At 48.3% G+C, this 25885-nt stretch overlaps 8 protein-coding genes across 8 annotated transcripts; 4 read left to right on the forward strand and 4 right to left on the reverse strand.

Moving 5' to 3' along the window:
* Positions 1-3429: 3429 nt before the first annotated feature.
* On the forward strand, positions 3430-3901 carry FSUBG_4991 (uncharacterized protein; the record flags this gene model as incomplete). The annotated part of the gene is made up of 3 exons (XM_036683039.1): positions 3430-3487; positions 3561-3706; positions 3761-3901. 3 exons carry the CDS (start codon positions 3430-3432, stop codon positions 3899-3901), a joined length of 345 nt encoding a protein of 114 aa, XP_036539470.1.
* Positions 3902-4819: 918 nt separating this feature from the next.
* FSUBG_4992 (septum formation initiator domain protein) lies at positions 4820-5949 on the forward strand (the record flags this gene model as incomplete). Its single annotated transcript, XM_036683040.1, has 2 exons — positions 4820-5238; positions 5292-5949. The coding sequence occupies 2 exons, from the start codon at positions 4820-4822 to the stop codon at positions 5947-5949; spliced, it is 1077 nt and encodes a 358-aa protein (XP_036539471.1).
* Positions 5950-7970: 2021 nt separating this feature from the next.
* FSUBG_4993 (uncharacterized protein) lies at positions 7971-11145 on the forward strand (the record flags this gene model as incomplete). Its single annotated transcript, XM_036683041.1, has 7 exons — positions 7971-8112; positions 8161-8417; positions 8473-9043; positions 9097-9248; positions 9300-9553; positions 9602-10445; positions 10498-11145. 7 exons carry the CDS (start codon positions 7971-7973, stop codon positions 11143-11145), a joined length of 2868 nt encoding a protein of 955 aa, XP_036539472.1.
* Positions 11146-12274: 1129 nt separating this feature from the next.
* FSUBG_4994 (succinate dehydrogenase (ubiquinone) flavo precursor mitochondrial) lies at positions 12275-14548 on the forward strand (the record flags this gene model as incomplete). The annotated part of the gene is made up of 6 exons (XM_036683042.1): positions 12275-12319; positions 12422-12479; positions 12537-12613; positions 12669-12997; positions 13052-14275; positions 14329-14548. 6 exons carry the CDS (start codon positions 12275-12277, stop codon positions 14546-14548), a joined length of 1953 nt encoding a protein of 650 aa, XP_036539473.1.
* Positions 14549-16219: 1671 nt separating this feature from the next.
* FSUBG_4995 (uncharacterized protein) lies at positions 16220-16824 on the reverse strand (the record flags this gene model as incomplete). Its single annotated transcript, XM_036683043.1, has 2 exons — positions 16220-16465; positions 16522-16824. The coding sequence occupies 2 exons, from the start codon at positions 16822-16824 to the stop codon at positions 16220-16222; spliced, it is 549 nt and encodes a 182-aa protein (XP_036539474.1).
* Positions 16825-17309: 485 nt separating this feature from the next.
* On the reverse strand, positions 17310-18976 carry FSUBG_4996 (dityrosine transporter; the record flags this gene model as incomplete). Its single annotated transcript, XM_036683044.1, has 4 exons — positions 17310-17482; positions 17535-18393; positions 18443-18655; positions 18710-18976. The coding sequence occupies 4 exons, from the start codon at positions 18974-18976 to the stop codon at positions 17310-17312; spliced, it is 1512 nt and encodes a 503-aa protein (XP_036539475.1).
* Positions 18977-19926: 950 nt separating this feature from the next.
* On the reverse strand, positions 19927-21271 carry FSUBG_4997 (uncharacterized protein; the record flags this gene model as incomplete). The annotated part of the gene is made up of 3 exons (XM_036683045.1): positions 19927-20214; positions 20262-21139; positions 21199-21271. The coding sequence occupies 3 exons, from the start codon at positions 21269-21271 to the stop codon at positions 19927-19929; spliced, it is 1239 nt and encodes a 412-aa protein (XP_036539476.1).
* A 459-nt stretch (positions 21272-21730) lies between these two features.
* Positions 21731-24202, reverse strand: FSUBG_4998 (prolyl tripeptidyl peptidase; the record flags this gene model as incomplete). Its single annotated transcript, XM_036683046.1, has 1 exon — positions 21731-24202. The coding sequence occupies one exon, from the start codon at positions 24200-24202 to the stop codon at positions 21731-21733; it is 2472 nt and encodes an 823-aa protein (XP_036539477.1).
* Positions 24203-25885: the final 1683 nt, after the last annotated feature.

A 25885-nucleotide genomic window follows, 5' to 3' on the forward strand; every position in this document is an offset into this window, starting at 1 on the left:
CATGAATTCATCTTACTATACGATAGTGCCGAGCCATCCGCCGCCAACGCGCCTTGTCAGAAACAAAGCAGGTTTATATCTACCTATCCACTCTCAACCTCACTAATTGACACCAACCGTGTAAACTATCGTACAGGGGAGACATGGCTTGCATGATGATCGGGGCTAGAACCAGTCGTCAACTGCTATGCGCCACAGTAGCCCAAAAAGATACAATACGATGCTGTATACAGTATGGCGGAGCGCATATCTGTTGTGTGGTGTTGTGTTAGGTATTTTGCATTTGCTGGAGTAGTATTGAGTTCTTATCCGTTGCTTTTTTTTCTTCTTCCCCAGTTGGTTAACCTGAGATCTGTCCAGGATGAGCTGGCAGGCCACCTGGCCCATCGGCCTGACCAGGTCAGAGATTACGAGGTCGAGAACACGACCACAACAAACCGATTCACCAAAACAATGACCCCAGGACTTACCAAGGTTAGTTAGGTTGTGATCTATCAACCGGGTTGCCAGGAGCCCTTGAAGATTACGTACTGCCCTCGTCCGAGCGCTCTGGTTTACAGGCCAAAGAGTTCCGATTTTAGATCTTGACAGATGGGGTCAGTCGACGACCCATTGTATCTCAACGGGAAAGTTGTCTGCCAAGCGTACAACGAATTACTTGTTTTCCTGTTTGCATTTTTTATCATACTGACATCTCGGTCAGTGGAAGCCTTGATCTTTGTTGTAGTCCCAGCTTAACGCCATCCTCGCTACGCACGGGGCCAGGAACAGCCTTGATTCCCCTTGTCAATTCCCACACTGGTACCCGTCCGTACCTGAAAGTCATTCCTTGATTGAGAGTTTGAGACCTTGAAAGATGTGGTAGCTGATGACGGATGCGATTGAGGCTGAGGCTGCTGTCCATCTGTGCGTGCAGGGGCACTTGTACAAAAGCACTTTGCCTTGTTCATCTGGGACGGGATATTCACCAAGGCAACGGTATCAGACTGCGACCTCTGATTGGCTTATGTTTTGATTTCCTGTCTAATTGCTTTTCTAAACTCGCAGCACGTCAGACAAGACGGGTTGATCATGGAGCTGTCTCTATCACGGATGGTTTGTTTCAACAAACTCAATCCGGGTGTTGACAGTTACCGAGCTTGAAATGACAGGCGCCTCTCCCGTGTAACAATGGTAATGATTTTGATCTCGAATTGTAGCATTGACAATCTATTGCTCTACGCCCGCCCTTATACACTGCTTCCCCATTAAAGGCTATCCTGGCTTGCCTGATAATCATATTTAACGTCAGATCTACACCAATATCCGACGACACCGCCAAATCATGCACAGACTAAAATGATCGCAAGGTACTTGGCGCATCGGAAATATGGCCGAACTTGGTATAAACAAGACGGGACGGTTTTCAAGACTCAACAACGCCTAAATTAAGCATGGCGGAACAATTTAGACAAAACACAAGTTGCATCTGTTGATCGATGGTTGTCGTGACAATTGTGTGTTGGCAAACAAAGCAATTGCATGATATCACAGCTCTACAAACCTGCATGCATACGGCCAGGTTTGACACCTTGTACCATTGACTCCTCATGTCTCTCTTTCATCCCTCGTGTCTTGCCCAGACCTGGGGGTTCATGGGGGCAGACACTCTCATGGAGCCAAGTCCACCAGCTAAGCCACTATACAAGGATTCTCCCTCTTTCGAGCCTTTAAAGTCCCCCGTTTTACTCCACAGTGCACTCGTAGCCGGCCAATTTCACGGTCGAGGGGGGAAAAAGAGGCTGCCAAATCCCATCTCAGGTCAGCCTGCCACCGTTCAGCTCGTCCACGAATAACCTCCCTCAGGCGCATCGCGATGAAATGAAGGCTTTCTTGTATGCATAAGCAATCTCGCCAACATCTCAACGAGGAAGCTATGTAATACCGTTCGACACGGGTGGCATTCCTATTATTATCTGCAACGGTAATAAGCCAATTTGCCCAGCTAATTACGATTGCCTCTTCATTCCGTCATGAGATCCATCTCCCTGCGTTGCGGTGAAGGAGGCCTCGGACAGGACAGATTCCCAAAAATATCTACCGTGTTTTTAATGGGGTTGAGAAATACCCGAATTTAGCACGCGATGGTTCATCGTCATTTCGTGGCCTTGACTCTGGGCCCATGATAGACTGGCGACTGGATGCCATTTATGTAGGATTCGGCCACGATACCGAAGGAACATGGCCTAATCTGGCCTCTAACCCGCATCAGTCGTGTCCCACTATGACATTGCAGTGCCATGGATGTTGATTACGATGAGCCCGATTAATCCTCGCATTATAGGTGTTCATCCATACTCTTTCATAGCATGTTCTTAGTTGAAGCCTTATGATGGACGCTTCCTTCGAAATGTCTCTCCCATGACTCCACATTGTAATGTCTCTGCCTTTCGGAAATGTCTCAGTAATCTAATGCACGGCAATTACACGCATGCATTTGCAATACTGTTAATTAATCAAATTACATAGTAAGCACCATTGAAGTGCGTACGTCAACAACTTGCTTCTGGCCAGTGATAGGCTCATGGTTTGGTCGGTGCTATCTCCCTTAATGCATACTCATACAGTTGGCCCCCTTTTATACAAATTCCTAACATAAACCTAAAGGACATGCAGCTGGCAATACGAACAGCCATTACCCCTGCTCCAATCACATCACTTGATCAGCATCTTAACGGTTAGCTTCCATGCATCGAGGTCAAACCCGCCTGCGAGAAACTGCAAACTAGAAATCCTTGTAAACCTTGAAGACCATCAAAGTGGCTAGGGGAGGTGAGAAAACCCAAAACCACGATCTTGAGTGACAAAAATACTTGGGTTACCACAGAGTATAAGGTTTAGAAGATTTGGTTGGTATTATTAGCCCTTTCACTGAAGGTCTCGGGTCTTTTTGCTCCGCTTAGAAACTGGATCTGAGGCTTACAAGTTCACAGCTGAGAGACATAGCCAATAGCGTAGATTCTCCCTTGACTGACAGCTAACCAGGGACGGGATGGCACATTATTGGAAGGCTCGTCAGCGCCGAAGACAGACGGACGAACTATTGAATGGAGCAAAGAATAGCCGAACCGAGGCCAGCTTAACATTATTATCAGGAACTCATCTGAAGGGGCCAGAAGTCTTCAGATCGTGAAACAAAAGCACCAAGCGACGTGACAAGATCCCCCTTTATCTGCCCCTGAATTAAAGTGTGGGGATACCTGGACCCTGGATTTAGCCACAATTCTGGACCAATTGTGGAGGAGCACAGCCACAGCTTTATCATGCTTCTCACCGCCTCTGAGATAGTGCCCCGCTGTAACATTTTTTGACTGGCAGAAAAATTGGTGAAGCGCGCAAGATCAATCAAACGACACGCCTCAGTATCAAAGACAGATACATAGCAACAGTATGTCTGATACGGAGAAAACAAACCTGACTCCCGCTCCTGCGGCGGAGAAGGCCCTTGGTATGCGCAGGAATGGTAACATCAACCCCCAGCATTGGTTGTACATGGATTCACCAAGCTAACTGTTCTGTAGGCAAGCAATGGCATGCCCCCAAGAAGGCCTTCCGACCTACCGCTGGCCTGAAGTCATATGAGAAGCGAACGCAAGAGCGAGCTCTCATGGCGCAAGTCAAGGCCAAGGAGAAGGAGATGAAGGATGAGAAGGAACAGGAGCGCCAGGTAGGCCCAGATTCTCCTCACATTAGACGGGACATGATCTAAATTAAGAAACAGCGCAAGATTGCAGCGATTAAGGAGAAGCGAGCAAAGAAGGAAGAGGCTGAGCGATACGAGAAGATGGCCGAGAAGATGCACAAGAAGCGAGTCGAGCGACTAAAGCGCAAGGAGAAGCGCAACAAGCTAATCAACTCATGATCGTGGGATGACTTGGTGGTTGAAATTTGATTGGAGCAGACATACATCGACAGCACTATGATTTACGATGCGGTATACCTCAGACTACAACTTGAAACGGAAAGATTAGGTTAGACAATACGGGAGCAGCGCGATATACCTGGGCGTTGGAATATGCGATCAAATCTTGGCAGATCAGTTACCGGGTTCTCCGGCTAGTTGTGTGGTTCTTTGTCTTCGTGTGATTTAAAGATTCTTAAATCTAGTATTCATCATTGATTCATAGATCGGCTGGTTCGGGATTGGGTCGAGCTCGAGCTGAGACTCCTTTGCCGTAGGAGAGCCAGCTAATATCTTTAAAGGACAACAATGACATGAGGTTCACATATCTAAAATTTCGAGTTAACGAAAGCAACACGCGGGAATCTTCAAGTAGACCCATCTACTGCTTGCTTCCTTTGGGATCTTGGTCTTGGTCAAAGACCGCCATTGTGGGTATCGTAGTGACTATGACACCATTCTGAGCTTGACCAACCGATGGCACATGCCATGACATTCCTGTTCAAAATTTCGAAAGGAAGACTATATACGTATACTAGCATCTGATACTATTGAAAACGTATTCGGATACTATCTGCAGCTTCTGTGGAGATATTTCGATCTTGTGTGCATCTACCTTCAAGTGACATGTGAAACTGCCGTTTTGCTGGGGTCCACTAAACCACGCCCGAAGTTGACCATTCGACGATCGCCTGATGCAACCACGCAACAAACCTGGATTTCTACTGCTCCAAGCCCTTTTTTGGGTAACCCACCCATTCGTGCGTCACAGGGTCCAGGCATAGAGTTTTTCTCACGACCTACAGTACGGTCACTATAGCTGCAGGCAGGACGAATCGGGATCAGCCACACTACCAACGGGGAAATACCGCTCACGCCATGGCCTCAGCAGGCTTTACGAGTCCCCGAGACTCTACAAACTCGGTCTCCAGTGTTCGTTCGAGCAGCCGACATCAGTTGAAGCGATCCATCACCGAGCTCGCGTCCCCCGTGAAGCTCGGCCGTCGAGAGAAGAAAGAACGCGATCGATATAATGAGGACCGCGCCGTGCATCCGCACCACATCTCCATCTCCCATCCTGTATCGGCGAACCCACAATATCAGGGCAGAGCATCAGTAGACATCATGACACGCTCAGAAGGCGTCACGCCGTACATGAGCCCCGATCAAAGTCGGAGGCCAAGCTTGATGCTCTCGCGAGAGGAGGAGAACAGAGCTCTCAATGTCCCTGCTCCGGCGGAACCCAAGACCAAGGAGAAGATTTTGGAAGATCAGGCTAAAACGTCCTCTCAGGTCGAGTAAGATACTGCATATATCCTTGTCTGGTGCTATATAGCTGACGCTTTCATAGGGGCCTGAAGCAATCCCTGGTCGAGCTTGGATCCTTCTCTACGTCCACAGCCCGGCGACTTGATGAGACATACTATGCGGTTCTTGAGAAGATGAGTACCCTTCAGTCGACTGTTTCCGCCTTGAAGGAGTTGGCGGAGGAGTCTCAGAACATCCATCGAAATTTTGAGAAGGACGCTTCTGAAATCGAAAACGATATCACATCGCAGATTGCAGCAATGGGCCAGTTCAAGGAGCACCAGAAGCACATCGAATCACTCACGACCCGTGTCCAAGATGGCCGCGCAAGGATCCGCGCTCTTAGTGATCGAGTCGATATTGTTCGAGAGCAAGTTGAGCTCTGGGAGCGTCTAGACAAGGAGTCCCAGGACAAGACACGGTTGAGATTGAGAGCTATCATTATCTGCATCACGGTTGTGTTCCTTGCAGTGGTAGTTCTGTTCTTCGGTGCTCAGTATGTCTCAAGACATAGTTCACTCTTGGGTAGTGATGACTCGAGTCCACCTCGTGTTACAGAGTCTATCATCCAGTCACATAAGGGAGTGGCACATCCATCGCTGTCTCTCCGAAGACCTGAGAAGAGTGGTGTTCCATATTCGAAGAGGAAGCTGGTGCATACGCATGCAGAGGAGGAGCTTCGTGTTTTCGACGAACTGTGAGCTTGTCGGTTCTCAGTTCAATTGCTTTCATTCGATACCCATCATAGCGCGCGCATCACATAACTCCTTTATTCCCTTTGTAATGGCAGGATTTTTAATAGATAGTTGATTCGCATCGAGATTGTTCTTCAATAAAGCACTACCTCAATACGAAAACATCATTCGGTTTATGAATAAAACCAAGTACATATGGGGTCGATCAACTTACCCTACGTCAGTCACAAGAACCTTCCCAAGAGTTTCGACTCAATGCATAATAACACCGAAGCCAATTCTGTAAGCGGCCATTGCAAGCATCATAGATAATGGTGGCATGCGATCATTAATACGTAGATACGAGGCACCTGGCATGTTTGTATTGCTCAAACTACTGAAATTCTCACGTCTCCTCACCCACTGAATGTCTGTAGGCATGTCAAGCCTGACATTCGCGTCGCTGACTATTATTCCACAGACCGATAATAATTTATGATGCTAATGATACCTAGTTACATAGTCGTCTCATCAGGAGCATTTCCGTCTTTCCTGTTCCGAGCCGCTGCCGGCGCCACACTTCGGAGCCTCCGTGTCACTTCCCCACCGCCGAGCCGTGACTCGGAGCAGCTCTGCTTTGACCCAAATTGCCAAGGATTAGAGACTCGAATCGGTTGACCAAGACCGAACGTTCTCCGTGAAAAGTGCTGAGCCGGGAACCTACCTAGACAGAGCGTTTTGAGCTTCTTTCTGACTTCATTTGCTGAAGGCAGGGCTGCCCGACACCATCGAAATCAACTAGAAGACAAAACATAAGAGCCTCCCAGGGCTGTGACATATCGTGAAAAAAGCCCGCAGCGTTCCCATTTAGCAACTCATGTACGGTAGGGTGCTGGCCTGGCCAATAAAGCACAGACTCGGCATTGCGTAACTCATCGGGGCGGGGCAAAAGAATCTCCCTCCAATTCCCATTCTGGTACACATTTCGATGATTGGCTTACCCGTAAGAAATGCCCAATCTCTTAGTTATTATTTCACGGCGTAATCCCGTGCTTGGTCCAAGTTCTCGGCAGCCACAATGTCAACGCACATGGAGTGGATATCACCATTAGCCAGCGTGGCTTGTATTCACAAAGGTCGAAATGAGACTGATATTCGGATCAACAAAGGATCGGCTGCCTTTTTTAGATACCGAACGGGCTGATCAAACGAGATGAGTCGTCGTCACTATAGTGCTGACGGTTTTTGGCAGCAGACAGCACAAAAAACTGTGAGTCTATGAAGCTGGAGAATTCCTTACCACAAAGACCCGTTGGGAGTTGCTTGGCATCAGTTTATAGATCGTAGGAAAGCCCCCTTCGTATTGATAGTAATTCATGACTCGGATGTCTGTTCAGCCTTACATTAGGCGCCCTGGACCATTGACTATACCAGAAGCTCAATAGCCGTTACATTAGTTTGATATCAAAAAAGTTTTGACTGTCATGCCGGGCATCCATAACACGGCAAAAAGGACCCGAAAAAGCAGGGTTGTGAGAGTCTGGGCGAGTGGCTTGGTACTTGGCGACACACGTCATGCCTCTCGCTTTGGCGCTTATTACACGCAAGTGCCCAGCGTGAGGAGTACCTTAAAAAAGGTTGAGGTCTATAATGCAAAGGAAGAAAAGTTTCATCATTTGAGGTTCTGTTCCTTTGACCGTTCTGTTCGTGATACCCTGAAGAAGACGTTGATGTGAGTCCCTACCAACAGCCGACAACATTACGTAGCTGCGCCCCATAAGGCACTTTTTAGCGTACTAACGATGGAAGCTTACTGCAGCTTTGCCCCGCCAAACGAAAGCAGTACAGTCCAGACCAAACCAACAATATTCCGGACGTGCTTCTGAACCAAATCTACCTACCCCAACTTCGCCGAGTCTTCTACATACATCGATATCAATTTACAACAGACATTGATAGCGGCCGACCTTCTGAACCGTGAAATACATCGCTCTCCATTACAAGACATACACGGAAAGCTCTCCATAATCGACTGTTGCGTAAGAGACATGGCTGCTGAGGCTGGAGATACGCCCGCAGTTGTTGAGGATGCTTCTGCGAATCCTCCATCTACCGTTGACCTCCCAGTGCGATCAAAGCAAGATGCTACGCCACCACCAGGCCAGGCGTTGACCGGCAAGCAGGAGCACTGTAAGTGTTGCAATGCGCATTAATTTGCGGTCGAATGCGGTGTAATAGATGCTGATATATTCTTTTACACGTTAGACCTCAAAAGAGAGCTTATTTCGGAGCAGGTACAGTGGGAAATAAACGAACTCAACTCTACCACCGCCCTCCAGCGCTTCGGCGCGCCATTTCGATCCGATCAGGGTGAGGTCCCTCCTGAAGAGTCCGAATTACCCATTCTGCGATACATCTTCGTCCACCATGTTCGCGACTTTCCCTTCCTTGATAAGGCGCGCGAGAAGGAATTCTGGCAGGACAAGCTTCAAGTGGTGAGTAATGATGATGCGATTTGTCCATGGCCGATCTGACGTTAACGAACTATAGTTCCTTGAGTCGTTTGCAGGAAAGCAGATTTCATCGTCGGAGGATCGCCTAGAGGAGACAAAGCGACGAAAACTAGCCATCAAGGCCAGGAAACTTGTCGAGCTAATGATGGTCTCTGGAATTGGCACATCATCGGGATTCGAGGAGCGCATTCGGTTTTCAGAGATTGAGATTGTTGACAGCAATGCTATCGACACTGGTGTCATGCATACTCTGCCCGAGGGCAACTATATTAATGGCTGGGATGTCAATGTCGCAGGCGTGCGAGTCACCCAAGTCAAGCATACGATCCGAAAGCACAAACACGCCGAATTTATCCTGCGTATCAAGAAGAAGGGAGAATTGGAGCACTATGTTGGCCGAAGATATAGCGACTTTGCCAAACTTCACAGCCGATTGCGACAAGAGCTTCCTGGTCGAGTCGTACCAGAAATGCCCAAGAAGAACAAGTCAGATACTACAACAACGATCGCCTTCACATCCATGTTCAGCAACGGAAACGAATCAGATGCTTCCTCTATTTCTTCAGTCTCGACAAGACCTAATGGCTATTCATCTATGCTGACGCCTGGTATGGCCCGCCCCATTTTTGTTGCATTACTTACTTATGCTAACGTTACGAAGGTCACCGTAGGGCTGGATCTGCGGCATCATTCAGATCGAATCGATCCAAGGGCCTTAATTCCCCTAGAATTCCATCTCCTCGCATGTCTACCGAGGGAGGAAGACTTAGCCCTGCCGTTCGCCAGGATTCGGATAAGTCAGATAAGTCAGAGGTATGAGTGACACAATACACGATTTTCACAGCCAACTAACAAGATACATAGACTGTTGTTCTATGGCGTGAAAACCAAAGAATCTCACTCAGGGCGTTCTTGCGATCTGTACTCCACAACCCCCAATTTGCTAATACTAAAGCTGTGCAAGACTTTCTGAGTGGCGAGCCCATTACCCCCACAGACGAGGATGTTGAAGATATTCTTCGAAGGAAGGAGGTGGATGCGAAGCGCATGGAAGAGCAGAAGCAATTCTATGAAATCGCTAGGAAACGAGCCGCCGAGCTTGACGAGTACATGGAACAGTGAGTGTTATCTCACACCGGCCATAAGCCTGAGCTGACATATTCCAGGTTCCGTCGCGATATAGTAGAACACAACGGACTTACCATGCTCTTCAAAGAGATCAAGGAAAAGGAGACGATCCAGGATCTCAGTATCCAGTATCGAAAGTTTGCCGAGTGGCTTCGTATTGAGATTGCTGCCGTCATCTACCACCTCTTCCTGGCTGAGGACAACTCCCCTGAGCTATTTGCTCAAGCGAGACGTATTCATTCTCTCATCCCATACTCAGTTATCAAGAACGTTATCCGAATCGCGAACCCCGCAGCAGTCATGTCTGGTGTCTTGGACATCTTCCTAGCTCAACCATTCGGCACGCGGTCATTGATGCAGAGGATTTTCTCACTTACGCTTAACGATGGTATCAAGAGCTTCCAAAAGTCGATCGATATCCTCGCTAGCAAGATTGATGATCCTGTCTTCTCAGGCAAGCTCTACAAGTACACACATGCCAAAGAGCACATCAAGGTCGCCATCCGTGAAGAGGCTGAGGCAGACGATGTAGACTTGATCGTGGCGATTATGAGATCTGATCTCATTGAACCAGGGCTTACAGGAGAGCAAATCCAGAGGCTCTACAACGCATATGTCGCATTCAACAATGCGGTGGAGAATATTGACGAGGAGTTGCGCCAGGGCGCTCAACTGTTTTCGTACATGAAGCAGTACTTGAAGCTGTGCACAAGACAGAGAGACAAGGAGATGATGCTCCAGTTGATCGAGGAGCCGGTGACCCTCCAGCTATTCCGAGACCTCTTCACCATCTTCTACGAGCCTCTCGTACGAGTCTACAAGTCGGCAAACGTGTACAATAGTGTTACTGACTTCGCTGTCTTTATCGATGACATGATCCAGGTGAGAGAAGCAGCTATCCCCGAATCAAAACTGCATGCTAACATATGTATAGGTCGTCGACAAGTGCAGGGAGCAAGATGCATCGGCTGATCCAAATCAGACTGTTCAGGCTTTTATTGATCTTTGCCAGCGACATGAGCATAACTTTTACAAGTTTGTCCATGAAGTGCATACTCACGATAACGGCCTCTTCACACAGCTCATGGGCTGGATCGAGGGTATCCTCGAGTTCTTGCGAAAGGGCCCTAAGAACGGAACCCTTAATGTTAACGCCTTGTTCGAGGGCGGTGTCAGTGCTGGAATTCTGGACAAAGACAAGGCAATTGCAGAGATCAACTCTCTTATTGCATGGCAAGAGTCTCGAAAGAAGTGGCACAATGATAAAACAAGACAGAAGATGGCAGCTGAGGGTCATGCAGGAAGCGATATGATGCCAACGGCAATGGCTTTCAACTCATCAGACTTTGGATTAGACAGCGAGGACCTCGAGGATATGGCTTATGATGATGGCTCAGAGGATGAGGCAGAGGCAGAAGCAGAAGATGAGTTGGATCCCATCGAGGCTGAGAGGCGACGCAGAGCCAAGCGACAGGATCGCTTGCGACGAAGCGCTGGAGAGCCCGTTAAGCCTCCTGTGGGAGAAGTCCACAAGCTGACCGACAATTTCTTGGTCATGCTCCGTGAAGTATTATCGAATTAGATTTAGTAAGATATCCTTGTTGCGGTTGCATACGGGTTAGGAGAAGAAGAAGGAGTTGGCTGTACTGATTCTGGCAGTTTAAAGATACAGAGCGACATGATTATAAAGTCAGGGAATGGTGGATAATGGTAGAGCCAGTAGACGTCAAGATTCTATCTTTAATTACCTTATTGAATGTCCTGGTGTTTAAATGTGACGTATCTCATACTTTATTGTGGCCTGAGAGGTCTAAGATCAAGAAGTAGAAAACGAAGGTGTAATCAGGAATGCTTCATATGACCGTAAGTTCCAAGGCTCCCATCATGACGCTGAAGTTAAGAGTAGTTTTTCGTTTTTGAGCCCATCATAGGAGAAAAAGGACTCTTTCAACGTTCTATTTGAACTCTGTGAAATGTCAAGGCTGCAGTACGAAAACCGGACTTTGATGACCGGCCTCGAAAATTGGTTCCGGGCCGGGTCGTGTTGTTATATGACTGGAGGTGGAGCCGTCAGCACATGCCGTTGGGATCGGAATAGGCGGGGGAAACGGGGAGCCGACATGGCAAAATGTACATCCGCGGACACGTGATGAGATGTATTGTCTTGAACGTCATGGATTTGTTAGACTCGCGAAGGCGAATCTTCCCGATCCATTGGGCTTTGATATTGGATGAAGATCGAAGGAGGATGACATTAGATGTAGTATTACGAAAAACAGTTAAAATTGAAAACCAATTGGCTTCGACAGCGACGCACCTCGGACTCAAGGAGCTCTATCATTTGACAGCATAGGTAGTGAGCTCAGGTCATCGACTTCCGAGTCCCTATATCTTCAGTGGCTTACAGCGTCCACGTCCAGTAGGCGGCGAATAATCGGCGCTGCTAATAAGCCAACGCTGATTGGTTGGATCAACCGAGGAGCCGAGAGAATCCGTCCGATCGAGGCTCGCGAAGGACGAGAGACCCAAAAAAACATCAAGGGGAATTGTCGATTGGTTGGACAGTCAATTCAATCCGTTCTCTCTCTCCTCCAAAACCACATCTAACAAAAGTCCTGCTCCTCCGCCACCCGAAGATATCGTCAAATACCACCCTTTCGATTCTCCCCGCGGATGCAGTTTGGTCTTGGTCATAGTGACTTTAGTTGATGATGGCTTCTTCTATGGCAATGAGGAGATTGGCCGTCGGCTCTGCTGTGAGTAGTCCCTGGTCTGCTCTCTGCGATGGCATATGAAACAGGCTGTCCACCGCAGAAGCTTCGTCAGCTCATCAATGCGCTTTGCTAACCTCTTGATAGTTCACGCGGGCTGCTAGGTTCCCTTCTTCTCGAGCTTTCTCCACCACTCGACCTGTTGGTATGCTTCTTTCCGAATCCTATGCGAAGCTTTAAAATACTGACGAGCTGTCCACAGCCCGAGTTATCACAGGCAATGGTCCTCTGCGAGCCAAGGAGGCTTCTCCTTTCGTGAGCAACAAATACGCCGTCATCGTACGTCTACCCGATCATCCGCGAATCACAGATCTCGTCAATTGACACTTTTCAGGATCACGAGTATGATGCTCTCGTCGTTGGTGCTGGTGGTGCCGGTCTGCGAGCTGCTTTCGGTCTCGCCGAGGCTGGCTTCAACACTGCCTGTATCTCCAAGCTTTTCCCTACTCGATCTCACACCGTCGCCGCCCAGGGTGGTATCAACGCTGCCCTAGGTAACATGCACGAGGACGATTGGCGATGGCACATGTACGATACCGTCAAGGGTTCCGACTGGCTGGGTGACCAGGATGCTATTCACTACATGACCCGAGAGGCTCCCGCTTCCATTATCGAGCTTGAGAACTACGGCTGCCCCTTCTCGCGAACGGATGATGGCAAGATGTGAGTCTGGACTTTGAAATCCGCCCACACAGCGGCTACTGACAATTTCGCCAGTTACCAGCGAGCTTTCGGTGGTCAATCCAAGGAGTACGGAAAGGGTGGACAGGCTTACCGATGCTGCGCTGCTGCTGACCGAACCGGCCACGCCCTTCTTCACACGCTCTACGGACAGTCCCTCCGACACAAGACCAATTACTTCATCGAGTACTTCGCCCTGGACCTGATTATGCAGGATGGTGAGTGCCGCGGTGTCCTCGCCTACAACCAGGAGGACGGCACCCTGCACCGATTCCTCGCCAACCACACCGTTCTCGCTACTGGTGGTTACGGACGAGCCTACTTCTCTTGCACATCTGCCCACACTTGTACCGGTGACGGTATGGCCATGGTTGCCCGTGCCGGTCTCCCCAACCAGGATCTCGAGTTCGTCCAGTTCCACCCTACCGGTATCTACGGAGCTGGTTGCCTGATCACTGAGGGTTCTCGTGGTGAGGGTGGTTACCTCCTCAACTCTGAGGGTGAGCGATTCATGGAACGATATGCTCCTACCGCTAAGGATCTCGCTTCTCGTGACGTCGTTTCTCGATCCATGACCCTGGAGATTCGTGAGGGCCGTGGTGTCGGTGCTGAGAAGGATCACATCTACCTCCAGCTCAGCCATCTCCCCGCTGAAATCCTTGCTGAGCGTCTGCCCGGTATCTCTGAGACCGCCGGTATCTTCGCTGGTGTTGATGTCCGCAAGCAGCCCATTCCCGTTCTTCCTACCGTCCACTACAACATGGGTGGTATCCCTACACGATACACTGGTGAGGTTCTTACCGTTGACGAGAAGGGTGAGGACAAAGTTGTCCCTGGTCTGTACGCTTGTGGTGAAGCCGCTTGTGTGTCTGTCCACGGTGCTAACCGTCTGGGTGCCAACTCTCTTCTCGATCTTGTTGTCTTCGGTCGTGCCGTTTCGCACACTATTCGTGACAAGTTCAACCCCGGCGACGCCCTGAAGCCTATTGCCGCCGATGCTGCTTCCGACCACATCGAGGTCCTCGACAAGGTCCGAACTGCTGATGGTCCTAAGAGCACCGCTGAGATCCGACTCGCCATGCAGAAGGCTATGCAGACTGATGTCAGCGTTTTCCGAACCCAGGAGAGTTTGGATGAGGGTGTTCGCAAGATGACGGAGATTGATGCCATGTACAGCCAGGTTGGCATGAAGGATCGCAGCATGATCTGGAACTCTGATCTCGTTGAGACCCTTGAGCTCCGCAACTTGCTCACCTGCGCGTAAGTTTTGACTCTTTTATGATACACTGAAGTAATACTGACACGATATACAGTATCCAAACTGCCACTTCTGCCGCCAACCGAAAGGAGTCTCGTGGTGCTCACGCCCGCGAGGATTTCCCCGAGCGAGATGACGAGAACTGGATGAAGCACACTCTTTCTTTCCAGAAGGAGCCTCACGGCAAGGTCGACCTGGCCTACCGAAAGGTCATCGCCAACACCTTGGACGAGGCCGAGTGCAAGCCTGTGCCACCTTTCAAGCGTGTGTACTAAGCGTTTGCGAATCCGGACACGAGGAAGTACTTGGGAAGGAGTTTTTGTTAGCTTGTTGGGAAACTTGGCATGCATGATTCTACGCAGGGCAGCGTCTCCTTTGTGACAAGATGTGCGGTATATATCCTTTGGGAAGAGGAGGCGGGCTTGATAAGAAGCAGCGAGAGAATGGTCTCTGTTGGGTCTAAGGATGAAGACTTGGCAAGGGACGTGTATTTGTCGACATTTTGTAGTTCAAAAGAAGTTAAGAGACTTAAAAGAAGATTTTCTATGTACTTTGTGTCATTGTGTCTGCAGCCCATCATTTTGCTTGGTCAGATTGATACATTGGCCTAGGTAACCTTAGGCCTCCTTTAACCCATGTTCATCATTAGACCCGTCAAATATTGGTCTGATTCATGAACGCGACAAGCTTGACGCAATCTCGAATTTCTTATGGGCACTGCACACAAGTAATTCAAAGATCGATGGGCAGAATAGTGCGTTCACGTATTTGATGGAGTTGTGTCTGCGGCGAATAAGTCTATGCCATTGTTCTCTCTGGTCAACGCTGAGGTGTATCTGTTGTTCACGAGGAGTATAGCCCAGAACAGAGAATCTCAATAGAATCATTGCATATAAGAGGCAACGTTCATTGAATTTACTGATTACAGTGAACTGTTGCAATGGTCACCTCTATTATAAAATAGCTCATTCTTTCCTCGATGTAGCCTCAAATCTACAACTCATCTCAGCTTCCTAAGCACCAGGCTTCGCATCTCAGCAGCCTTACCCAACTGTTGTCCTAAGCCCATCACCACTTCCCTCTAGGTACGCAGTAGGATCTCATAAACGTTACGTGACTACAAGTATTACCCCTCAATAGGCCCTCCCCATCCAAAATGTGCCGTCAAGTCACCCGCGTTGCTTCGTGCTGGCTCTGTAATTTGAGACTCGAACCTTTTGGCCGATTCTTCCCTTGCGGCAATGTTATCACTGCAGGGAAAAAGGGCTGCGACATTTTGGTGCTGGAGGAAAACGTTGGCCCCGGGGATTTGCTATGTCATGAGTGCCTTAAGATTACTGATGGAATGAACAAGCTCAACGACAACCAGGCTCTCCCCGAGTCCCCCAAGATGGCTGGAAGACGTTGGTTGAAACTGATGAGGTAGAGAATGGACATTGAGCGCTACTGAGACTGAAAATTAGGAACAGGATAAAAAAAGATGCTGTGGTGGTAGGGGTATCTGCTATGCTTGTGTCTTTCTTATGGTGGGTGGTATCTAAATGGTAAAATGCGTGGGAAACAAAACGTAAGTCTCTGGCTGTCAACCAGCACGACTATCTGTCTGACACAGAGTCTTCACTAAATAACAATCCTTCTTCCTCATCTCTGGGTATATCCTCCTCGGTTCTCAAATAGTTGCTTCGTGATGTGGACGACTTTGCTTGTGTTCTCTCGTAGTAAGCCACAAAAACTAAAATCATTTGAACGATACTAAGGAAATCATTGTAAGTCAGAGAGATGTAACTATGAGATTTGAGCATGCCTTAGGGAGCAAGAAAACTTGGGACCTGGGCCCTAAATGATAAAAAGGTTTAGGTAACTTGGTATAGGTTTAGGATAAGTTTAGGATACCTTATATTAAGGCATGGTATTTTCTTGTTCCCCAGGGAGTAGGAGTAGTAGACTTACGCTTTGGTGATGCCGAAACATCCAAGGGCTCGTCTCCCAAGATGTGACTCGTCTGTGCTCGGGGCAGAGCCGGAAACTGGGCGATCCGAAGGACCGAAATAGCCATAGATGAGTGACAGGATTGCAAAGAGAATGGCTAATGGAAAATCGATGCAGATTCGTGTGGAGGGGCTAAAACTGTGGTATCTTCTGGTCCAGAGATGGATAGAGTCGGCAAAATTCCATATCAGAGCAAGGGTAGTCTAAGTTGTTTCTTCGTTAACAGGTGGCAGAGTCATGAGAATAGATAGGTACATACGACGACACCAAAGAAGATGAGGGAGATTTCCCCATCATTAGAACTAGAGGCCAATAGCGAGACAATGACAAGCAGAAGAGCGTCAACACAGATGGAGAAGAGACGAAGGTTAAGTCTGGCCTTCCATATATGATGATCTTTGGCGGGAAGAGATGGTATGTCGTGAGCTGACAATGGTTGTGCCTGTTCTTGAGGCCGGTCTAAAGGTTGATCTTGTGTTGGCGTTGAGCCTTGTTTAGGAGTAGAATCGAAGTCGTCATGATACTGATACTGTGGTCCGGCTGTTGTAAGTGGAATAGCCATCCTGCCTGCAGCTACGACTTGACTCGATCAACAAAGATGCCAAGAAATGCAACGAAGAAAATTGATGCGATCAGACGAGATTACATAAGAGAGAGGGAAGAAAAGAGCCGGCATCTTTTAATGCTTACGACTCCCATTGTTCAAACGAATCCTGAAGGAAGATGGATATATTATGTCTAGAGTCAGAGGACCCCTGTTTAGTTACCCGTGTACCCGTGCTACGCCGAATGAGGGGCTCATGGAGGCTCAGCTTCCGAGTCTCTTTTAGTAGCCAAACTGAACTGACAAGGCAATCCCCTGTCAAAGTTGTAAACTTTGCCTATTGTCTCTTGGCGATGTTGCATTTTGAGGCTGATCCCAAGGGATTGACGGGATATTGCGGCGGTGACTAGTGGAACTGTCGGCCCGTTGTCCGTTTACCTACGGAGTACGGATATAAAACAAAACATCTCTATTTTAATCTGTTTACATAACTACTGTTTATTTTACTTTTCCTCCTTCCTATTCTGCTCCTCGCCTTGCTCTTCATCTTCTGTTTGTGTTTGTGTTATCACAGGCTTTTCTCGTCGAGGATGCCAACCTCCTGTCCAGCCGATCCATCCCCTTTCCCTAGGTCCTCTTGCAACGGCGATCAAGATGGACAATCCAACAAATGCAACTGTTGATGATTACATTAGTAACTGAAAGAAGAGTCCGCCGAGTTGACTTACTGCTGCATCCGCCGCTTCTTCTCCAACCTCCACTAGCATACAGTCTATTCCCCACTGCCGTGCCAGTCAATTGTCCAGCAAACACCAGGGCCATGTAAGCCGTGTTAACTCTATTACGCGCCTTGGGATTGATGCCGAAGATGGCCGCGCGGTTCGACACTGCTGCTGTCTGCATACCGACATCGATGCCGATAGCCTGAATCACAAGGCCGGCAACGGTAAAGCTTCCAGTGAAAGTCCCGACGATAACTCCAGTCAACGCCAGGATCTGGCCGCCTATCGTCGGGAGTAGAGGTATATAACGATCAATCAACCTCCCGATCAAGGGGATCGACAAGATAGTCGCAAGCGAAGTCAGAGAAAAGAGACCAATCTGTAGAGACGTATAGTCAAAGGGCGCAGAAGCGAGTAGAAATGTCAGCGTTGTCCAAAACGACGTGAACACAGCTGACAGCGTAAAGGCAATGAGGCAAGCCTGTATCAGAACGGGCTCAGTGACCATCATGCGAGGAATTGACCAAAGAGCATAGAGATAGTTCAACCCATCCGGATTGGTCGATGGGTAGTCAGGCATGAAGCAGAAGAGCACAACCCCCATGAGGTACTGCAGACCGCATGCCAGCCAGTAAATGTTGCGCCAACTTGTGAAATTCGCTACCACTCCTGAGAGTAACCTCGCCATCAACAGACCCAGCATAAGCCCTGATGTGACGATAGCAAGAAGAGACGCCTTTCGATGTGCTGGCGCAAAGTCTCCTACTAAAGGAACCATCAGCTGTGGTGTCACTGTGGTAGCACCGCATACAAAAGATAAGGCACGGAAGACGGTAAAGTCATTTGTTGCACAGAGTCCTATCCACTACGTGATGTCAGCTGCTGAATATAGTAATATGCTACACAGAGCTTACCATTGTTGCAGTGGCCAGAACAAGAGCGATGATGAACGGGCGCCTTTCGAGAATATCCCCGAGTGGTAGAACAAAAATGAGACCAGCTGCGTAGCCTGACTGCAACAACGTTGCAACCTGGGATGATTCTTCGTATGAGACATTGAAAGTGGCGGCTATCTTGTTGAGAATTGGCTGGTTGTAGTAGAGATTTGCAACTGTGATACCTGATGCCTATTACTGTCAGTTAGCATGCATGAGCTTCAATAGTTGAGGTAATTTACTTACCAGGGCGTAGAGACAGCAATGTCTCATAGACAAAGCTGGTGGCGACTCATCGCTCCATCGACAATTCTTTGGTGTCAATATCCTACGAAGTAAACTCGTTTCATACTTTGAAGACTGCAATACGACGTTGTTGGAGCCCGTTTCTTCAGTTGACTCGACTGAAATGCGAGCCTTGGTGTCCTCGGCTGAGTCTTCTTGACTCGGAAATGTTTCCGTGATGCTATCACCATAGACATTTGGCCGCTCAGGTTGATTCGAGGACGTCATCGTTGCTCGGCAGACACGTTGAAGAGAGTTAAACAAAAACAGTGATCAACAAATAGTCAACATGCTAAGAACTCGAAAAAGGCGTATCTTTGTGGGAGTTATATAAGAGATGATCAACAATGGCAAAAAATTAGCATGATCAATAGTCGTCAAAGTGGATTATTGTCTAACTACATATCCCCAATGGAGTTGCGGAATCGCAAGCACGGAGTTGGCTAGCTATCTAATCAAAAAGCACGCAAGACAATGGACGGGGGTTACGAAATTCTGCTTCTCTTCCTCCTTTTGCCCATGGAAATGGGGTCGGTCAACTAATGTTGTGCTGCTTGGAGAGGTTGACCGGATATAAATGTCCGTAATATCCGCCTCTCAGAGTGTCAGCAGCTTCATTGCAACCCTAGAGGTGTAATACAGTTCGGGTTCCGTATGCAGCCATTAATAAAGATTAATTGGTCCAAGTTTAATTAGGCTCTGATGAATTGTTACGGATACAAAGGGTCTTATCATCATAGACTTTGAAGCCAAAGAATGAAAGAACAAGCCTAGCTATAGTTGTTATGTGTAAGCAATTGTAACCCATCATGGCCAGGTTATCAGCAGTTTTGGATCGTTATGAGGGTACAAGTACAGCTAGAATGCCAAAGGCCAAGAGAACAAGAGCTGGAATTGGGATCATACGAGGTTTCTTGTCTATGAGTCGTCTTTACTCTAATTGACTGAGACCATTCCAAACGTCACTGATACCTAGTCAGCACATGAAGGCCCGAAGCAGAGGTTCTAAACACAAGGTGTATCCCAAATCTAGTCCTTTTCATGAATGGCATCTACTATAACCTGGCAAGCATTTAAGATTTAATCGTCCTTTTGACAAAATACATCCTCCCCTTTTCACACCAACTCCATCCACTCCTAGCTCCAGTCAACTTTTGTTAGAAAAGCATTCCCAAAGTTTACCTCTTCTTGCCCTTGCGCTTGTTAGCCTTGCCCTGCGAAGCGCCAGATGCCTTGGCCTTGGTGAGAGAATCAGTGCTCTTGTCAAGAAGCTCAAAGTCCTCGCCGGCAGAGTCGGTGCTGGGGGTGGGCTGGGGAACATCAGAGTCCTCATCCTCAGCGGGGATCTCGATCTCGAGGTCGGTGGGCTTCTTGGAAAGGAAGCGGCCGGCAGTGATGTTGAACAGGAAGATGGGTGCGCGGAAGACTGCGGTGTCCTTGATGGTGGGCTTGGCAAGCTCATTGGGCTGTCACATGTTAGTCCAGTCAATTCGATGAGATTGTGATAGCTTACGTCAAGGAGGAACTCGTGAACCTCGCCCTCCTCATCCTCTCCCTCGAGGTAAACGTCACCAAGGGAGTCAACAACGAGAATCTTGCCATTCTCAGCAACAACTCGCTTGCGAGCACCAGTAGGTCCAGCAGCAGGGATAGGAGTAGCGGTTCCAGAGGAAGCCTGAGCAGCACGGCGCGTCTTCTTAGCAGGACGGGCGCCCTCGCGCTTGGCCGCCTTCTCCTGCATACGGCGCTCTCGTCGGTTCTGGGGCAGAGGGGGGGCCTCTTCCTCGTCGCTAGCGGGCGCGGGAGATGCAGCAGGGGCTGGAGCGGGAGCTGCATCGACGCCAGGGATGTTAAGACCACCACCCCAAGCGGTGTCGCGGGCGAACTTGATGTAGCGCTCGACAAACTCCTTCTGTCGCTTCCAGCTCATGTATAGAGTGAGGTAGTGAATACCACCACCTACAACGAGGAAAAGGCCAACGATGACCGTGCCCAGGCCGGGGCGGTATCGGTTGTAGTAGTAATCGGTGCCCTTCCAGAGAGGGAAGCCATTGGAGAGGAAATGGTCGTATCGGTCGCGCTCGGGGCCACGGAGGATGTTGGCGATGAGAGAGAGACGAGCCTGAGCCTCGCCGGCCTTCTTCACAGCAGCCTTGATCTCAGCATTGGTGGGAGGCTTGGTCTTTTTGCCAGCCTTCTTGTCCTTCTCAGCCTTGGATCGCATTCCCTGTCTGACCTTGTCCGGGTGCAGATTTCGGGTCTGCTTGCGATAGGCCTTGGTAATATCATCGAGCGAGGCAGAGGGAGGAACGCCGAGGATGTCGTAGAAGTTGGCAGCAGGATCGGTCTCATACTTTGAGATCTCATCTCGAATGCGAAAGATTTCGCGATCTGGGAGGGTGGGAATTAGTTAAGACATGAACCAGAGGCGAGCCCAGAGTAAAACATACCTTCTTTGCTCCAGGCGGCTGCCAAGGGGCTGAAGAGGGCGAGGAGCCCAACAGACAAGTACGAGATCTTCATCTTCAACCGTCGATGCGATGAAGAAGAGAGGAAGAAGTGGTACAGCAAAAGGGAAAAGAAAAGAAGACAGAGAGGAAGAGAAGAGATGAGCGAGGGCAGGGGGCTGTAGCGGTTCCTGGGCTAGAGCGTAGCTTAGATCTTCATCCCTACCTCTGTAGAGCTTTTTTTAGTGGAGGGGGGGAACCTATTGCAGAAGGCCAGCTGTCCTATACTGACTGTACTGGCCAAACTCACCCAATACAAACGCAAAGGAAAGCGCCTCAATTGAGGAGTTTGGCCAAACACAGGTGAGTAGGCAGGCTGTGATAACGTACGTATTGCAAATAAATCAATCAATTGTTGCTGTAACCACTGTTTGTAGCCTTTGAGGCAACAAGACCCTTCATGTTGCACTATTTGGGGTTGTATAACAGGGGTTCACGCATGTCTACCCCCTCAAATACAATGCGCCTTTCTCAGTTATCGATCCCTATCCAAAGCCACAATATCAACTGCCGGTGTCATACAGTACATGTCGACTCGATACTCGGACTCTTGCTGCAAATGACGCTTAAAGAACTCCCTTTGACGAGCAAGACCATACTTCCCTCCCCCACAGCCATGTCCACCGCCAGGAATAAATAGAAACTCATAATTTTTACCCGCCCTATTCAAGGCATTTGCCATTTGAAACGTTGAAGATGGATCGACATTGTCGTCCAAATCTCCAACAATCAGCATCAAGGGACCACTGAGTTTCTTGGCGTGAGTTATGTTGGACGCCTTCTCATACGCCTCATCCACTGGGTATCCCATCCACAGTTCGTTCCACCATAACTTATCCATGCGGTTATCATGACAGCCTGAATCTGCGATGCCGGCCTTGAAGAAATCACCGTGGTGAAGCATTCCTGCTACAGCGTTTTGTCCTCCTGCTGAAACGCCCATGATTCCCACTCGAGAGAGGTCCATCCATGGTCGTGAAGATGCCGCAGCTTTCAACCAAGCGATATGGTCTGGAAGTCCTGAATCATGAAGATTCTTGTAGCAGACATCATGGAAGCCTTTGTTGCGCCAGTTTGTGCCCATTCCGTCAACGACCACGACGATGTACCCTTCATCTGCCCATCGCCGTCGATCTGAGAGAGTTGAAAATGCCTTGGGGACCCGAAAGTTATGTGGCCCGGAATAAATCTCATCAAGCACGGGGTATTTCTTGGTGCTGTCAAAGTCGACGGGTCGAATGATGATTCCGTATATAAGTGTCTTGCCATCCCGGCCAGGGGAAGCGAACCTCTCAGGAGAAGACCACCCTTTATCTTCCAACTCTTTCGAATCCGCCTTCTCGAGTGTCATTATCTCTTGTCCAGACTCGCTTTCACGAAGAACTGTTGTAGGGGGACGGTCAATCCTTGACCAAATGTCTATCAAGTAACGTTTGTCTGGGGAAAAGGACCAAGAGTGAGTTCCATCTCCATTTGTGAGAATCTTAAATCCTGATCCATCGAAATTGACGCTTACTAGATGTGCGTGATAAGGGTCTTCACCGTCATTGAGCCCATAGCCTCGCACCCAGATTCGATGACGCTCCTTGTCCACAAACTCTACAAAATTGACCATCCATGACCCCTTTGTGATCTGGTTCTTGACCGAGCCAGTGACGAGGTCGATCAGATACAGATGGTTATATCCGTCACGCTCACTGGCCCAGATGAGTTCGTCAGAGTCTCTGAGGAGCTTGAAGTATGACTTCGTATAGTCTATAAATGTGCGGCTCTTCTCTTCCACGAGCGTCCTAACACTTCCGTCAACTTTGATACTAATAACTCTGGTATGTTTATGCCCGCGCTCGTTAAAATAAAAGCGATATTCCTGACTGTTACGGTTCCATTCCAGATTGCTTACTTGGTAGGGGTTCTTGAACAGCGAATCATCAGTTGCAACTTCGCTATGAGTTTTGAGGTCAAAGAGCCGAGGTCTGTCGACTCTGACACGGTCGCCTGGCTTGAGATATGTCTTTGTGTGAAGCTTTGGCTCAACCCGGTCTTCTGGAGATGATTCCACAAGGTTGATCTTGTGGTCTTGCCCGGTGGTATACTGCCATGCGACTGCATGCCGTTTGTCTGGCGATATGTACAAGTGTCTTTTGTCATAAGGACTCTGTTCGTTTCCATTCTTAGATAGCTGAAAGGCTTCATTGTTCTCATTTTTGAACCATACGTTAAAGTCTTTGACATAGAGACATGGGCCGTTTTCGGATTTTGTTGGCTCTTCATCGGTTTCAGAGTCTTCATCGTCACTGGGCGGAGATGCTTCAGGGATAGAGTCACTGAGATGCTCGATGATAGCGACATGATTTCCCTCGTCAGGGGTTGAATAGACTGCCCTGTATTTTTCGTTCGAAACATCTACCAGTCGCCAGACATGGCCGACGTATGTAATCTGTCGTTTCGTTTCGCCGTTCTTGATTGACATGTATGGAATAGCCTTTGCCTTCCAATCGATCCAAAACACCCTGAGGGTTTTGCCTGTGCGATTCACAAAGTCGACGGTGACCTTAGTGTCACTGTGTGCAGAAATGACTTCTTTTTGGATCAGATGATCTGGTTCAGTGGTGAATTGTCCCTCCCATTCTTGAAGCAGATTGTTTGGCCCAAATTGCCACTTTCGATTATCAAAGCGGAATCGAACACATGATTCGCCTGGAACGGGCTCAATCCAGTTGAAAGGAAGAGAGAATTGATCAACCTCTTCGTTTGTCTTCTCGTGCAGAGCCTCAGCGAGTTGCTTGTGGTCAAACGCTGTCTCGCAACTCTTTCCACGGACATCAACAAAGAGAAACTGGCATTTGTTTGGTAAAGTATTCTGCTTATACCAAAATGCGTCGCCACCCGGTAACCAGCGAGGCGTCACATTCGTTAAGTCGATGTATTGCTGTGCTAGTTCCTCCATGGCTTTATTGATAAAACTGAAGAACAAAGATGAAATTGAGGTCCAGGAGGAGCAAGCAAGAAATGCTGTTGCCTAGATATGGTAGTGCACTGGTCATCTTTTAGCTGAGGCATGCATGCGTCTAGGAGTAGTCCTATTGGTGTCACGCGGTCATGGGTAGAATTCTATGCATTTGCTAATTATAAAACGACTCTAAGCTTAGGCCTATTCGACTATAGGGAATCACGGTTCGGAATCATCTGGTGTTTTGTAATAGCTCCTAGTCAATACTGTCTTCTCCTTACCATCAAGCCAGTGCAAGTTGGTGAGCTGATGCATACCGTTGATCAGCAGACATATACCTTGTCAAGTACATACACATGATTGAACTTGGATCAAAAAGTCGCTTTTTACTTACTTATTCCTTCTATCTATTGCCAACTACAAACAAAAGAAAGAGGCTTTCATTTATTGCAATAGTTAATAACCAGAGATCGCATGTAAGTTGCCAGTCACGTGCTTGCACCAACAGTGCCCATCAGAAACTACCTAGTGTAAAACCACCACCAAAAAGAAACCATAAAACAAGAACAACTCAAAATACCAAAACTAAAATTACAAAAATCATTAAAAATATAGAAACCTAGCAATTGCACGTTTCGATCGTGCGACCTCCGGGTTATGAGCCCGGCTAGTTCTGTTAGTACAAGTTTTGTAATGCACATTGTGAGATAGACATACCGCGCTTCCACTGCGCCAAATTGCTTTCTTGGTGAAAGAGTGTGGGCTTATTTAAACATATAGCTCCACCCGAGTGTGACTCACTGTGCCCCCCACTGGTCTCGGAGTCACCAGAAACATCACAATACTGGAGATTCGAGAACATAAAGAGTTGAAGCAAGAGTTGAAACAAGAGTCAAAGAAATTATCTAATCCTGTTCCAATAGCACAGTAGCATTGATCCCTATTACGCAGAGCTAGGTGCCAGTTTGGCCTGACATCAAAACCCAGCGTTCCCCTCAGCCTCCCACAATGAGCCTCGGCCGACATCAGGATATTCTTCATCTTATATAATTCGAATTATGTCATGCAATATTGCTATCGAAACATGCGTAGCCCAAAATGCGAGTCACCAGAACGAGAGCTTTAGGATGCTGCACCATACTTATAGAATGTTCTTAGGTGCAGCTCTGCTCTTGAACAAGGAGTCACCAGCACAAAAGTCGAGGGAGATATGCCCCAGGTTTATAGATGTCATTAAGTCTTTACCTCAAGCCAGAGACGTACCCGAAATTCTTGAGACCTTCTAAAACACTCACTCTAAACAATGAAAGCACGCAGACTCATGAGCCTTCAGTTAGGTGCCCTGAAAAGACTCAATTCACCTACGAAGCGAATAACGACCTCAGTCAACAGGCTTCAAGTTGCATGAGCCAGCTGGTGCCACATGGATTGCTGTTAAAGAGCCGCTTGAATTGAATGAAGATGTAACTAACATGCCGACTTGCCGATCCAGCACTGGTATGGTGTATACTAGACACATATGCCCCAATGTGATATAAAGCAACTATATGCTTGATCCCTTAGCAATGCCCGTGAGCTTTCGTAATGGCCCCAACCAAGAATTTCACTCCTCAATGAGACTCGCTTATTGGGCCCCTTTGACCCCTTTGACCCCTTTGGAGCTACTTTGAGCTCTTTGGG

This window comes from Fusarium subglutinans (assembly GCF_013396075.1).
Source record: "Fusarium subglutinans strain NRRL 66333 chromosome Unknown NRRL66333_c0000045, whole genome shotgun sequence".
NCBI lineage: Eukaryota > Fungi > Ascomycota > Sordariomycetes > Hypocreales > Nectriaceae > Fusarium > Fusarium subglutinans.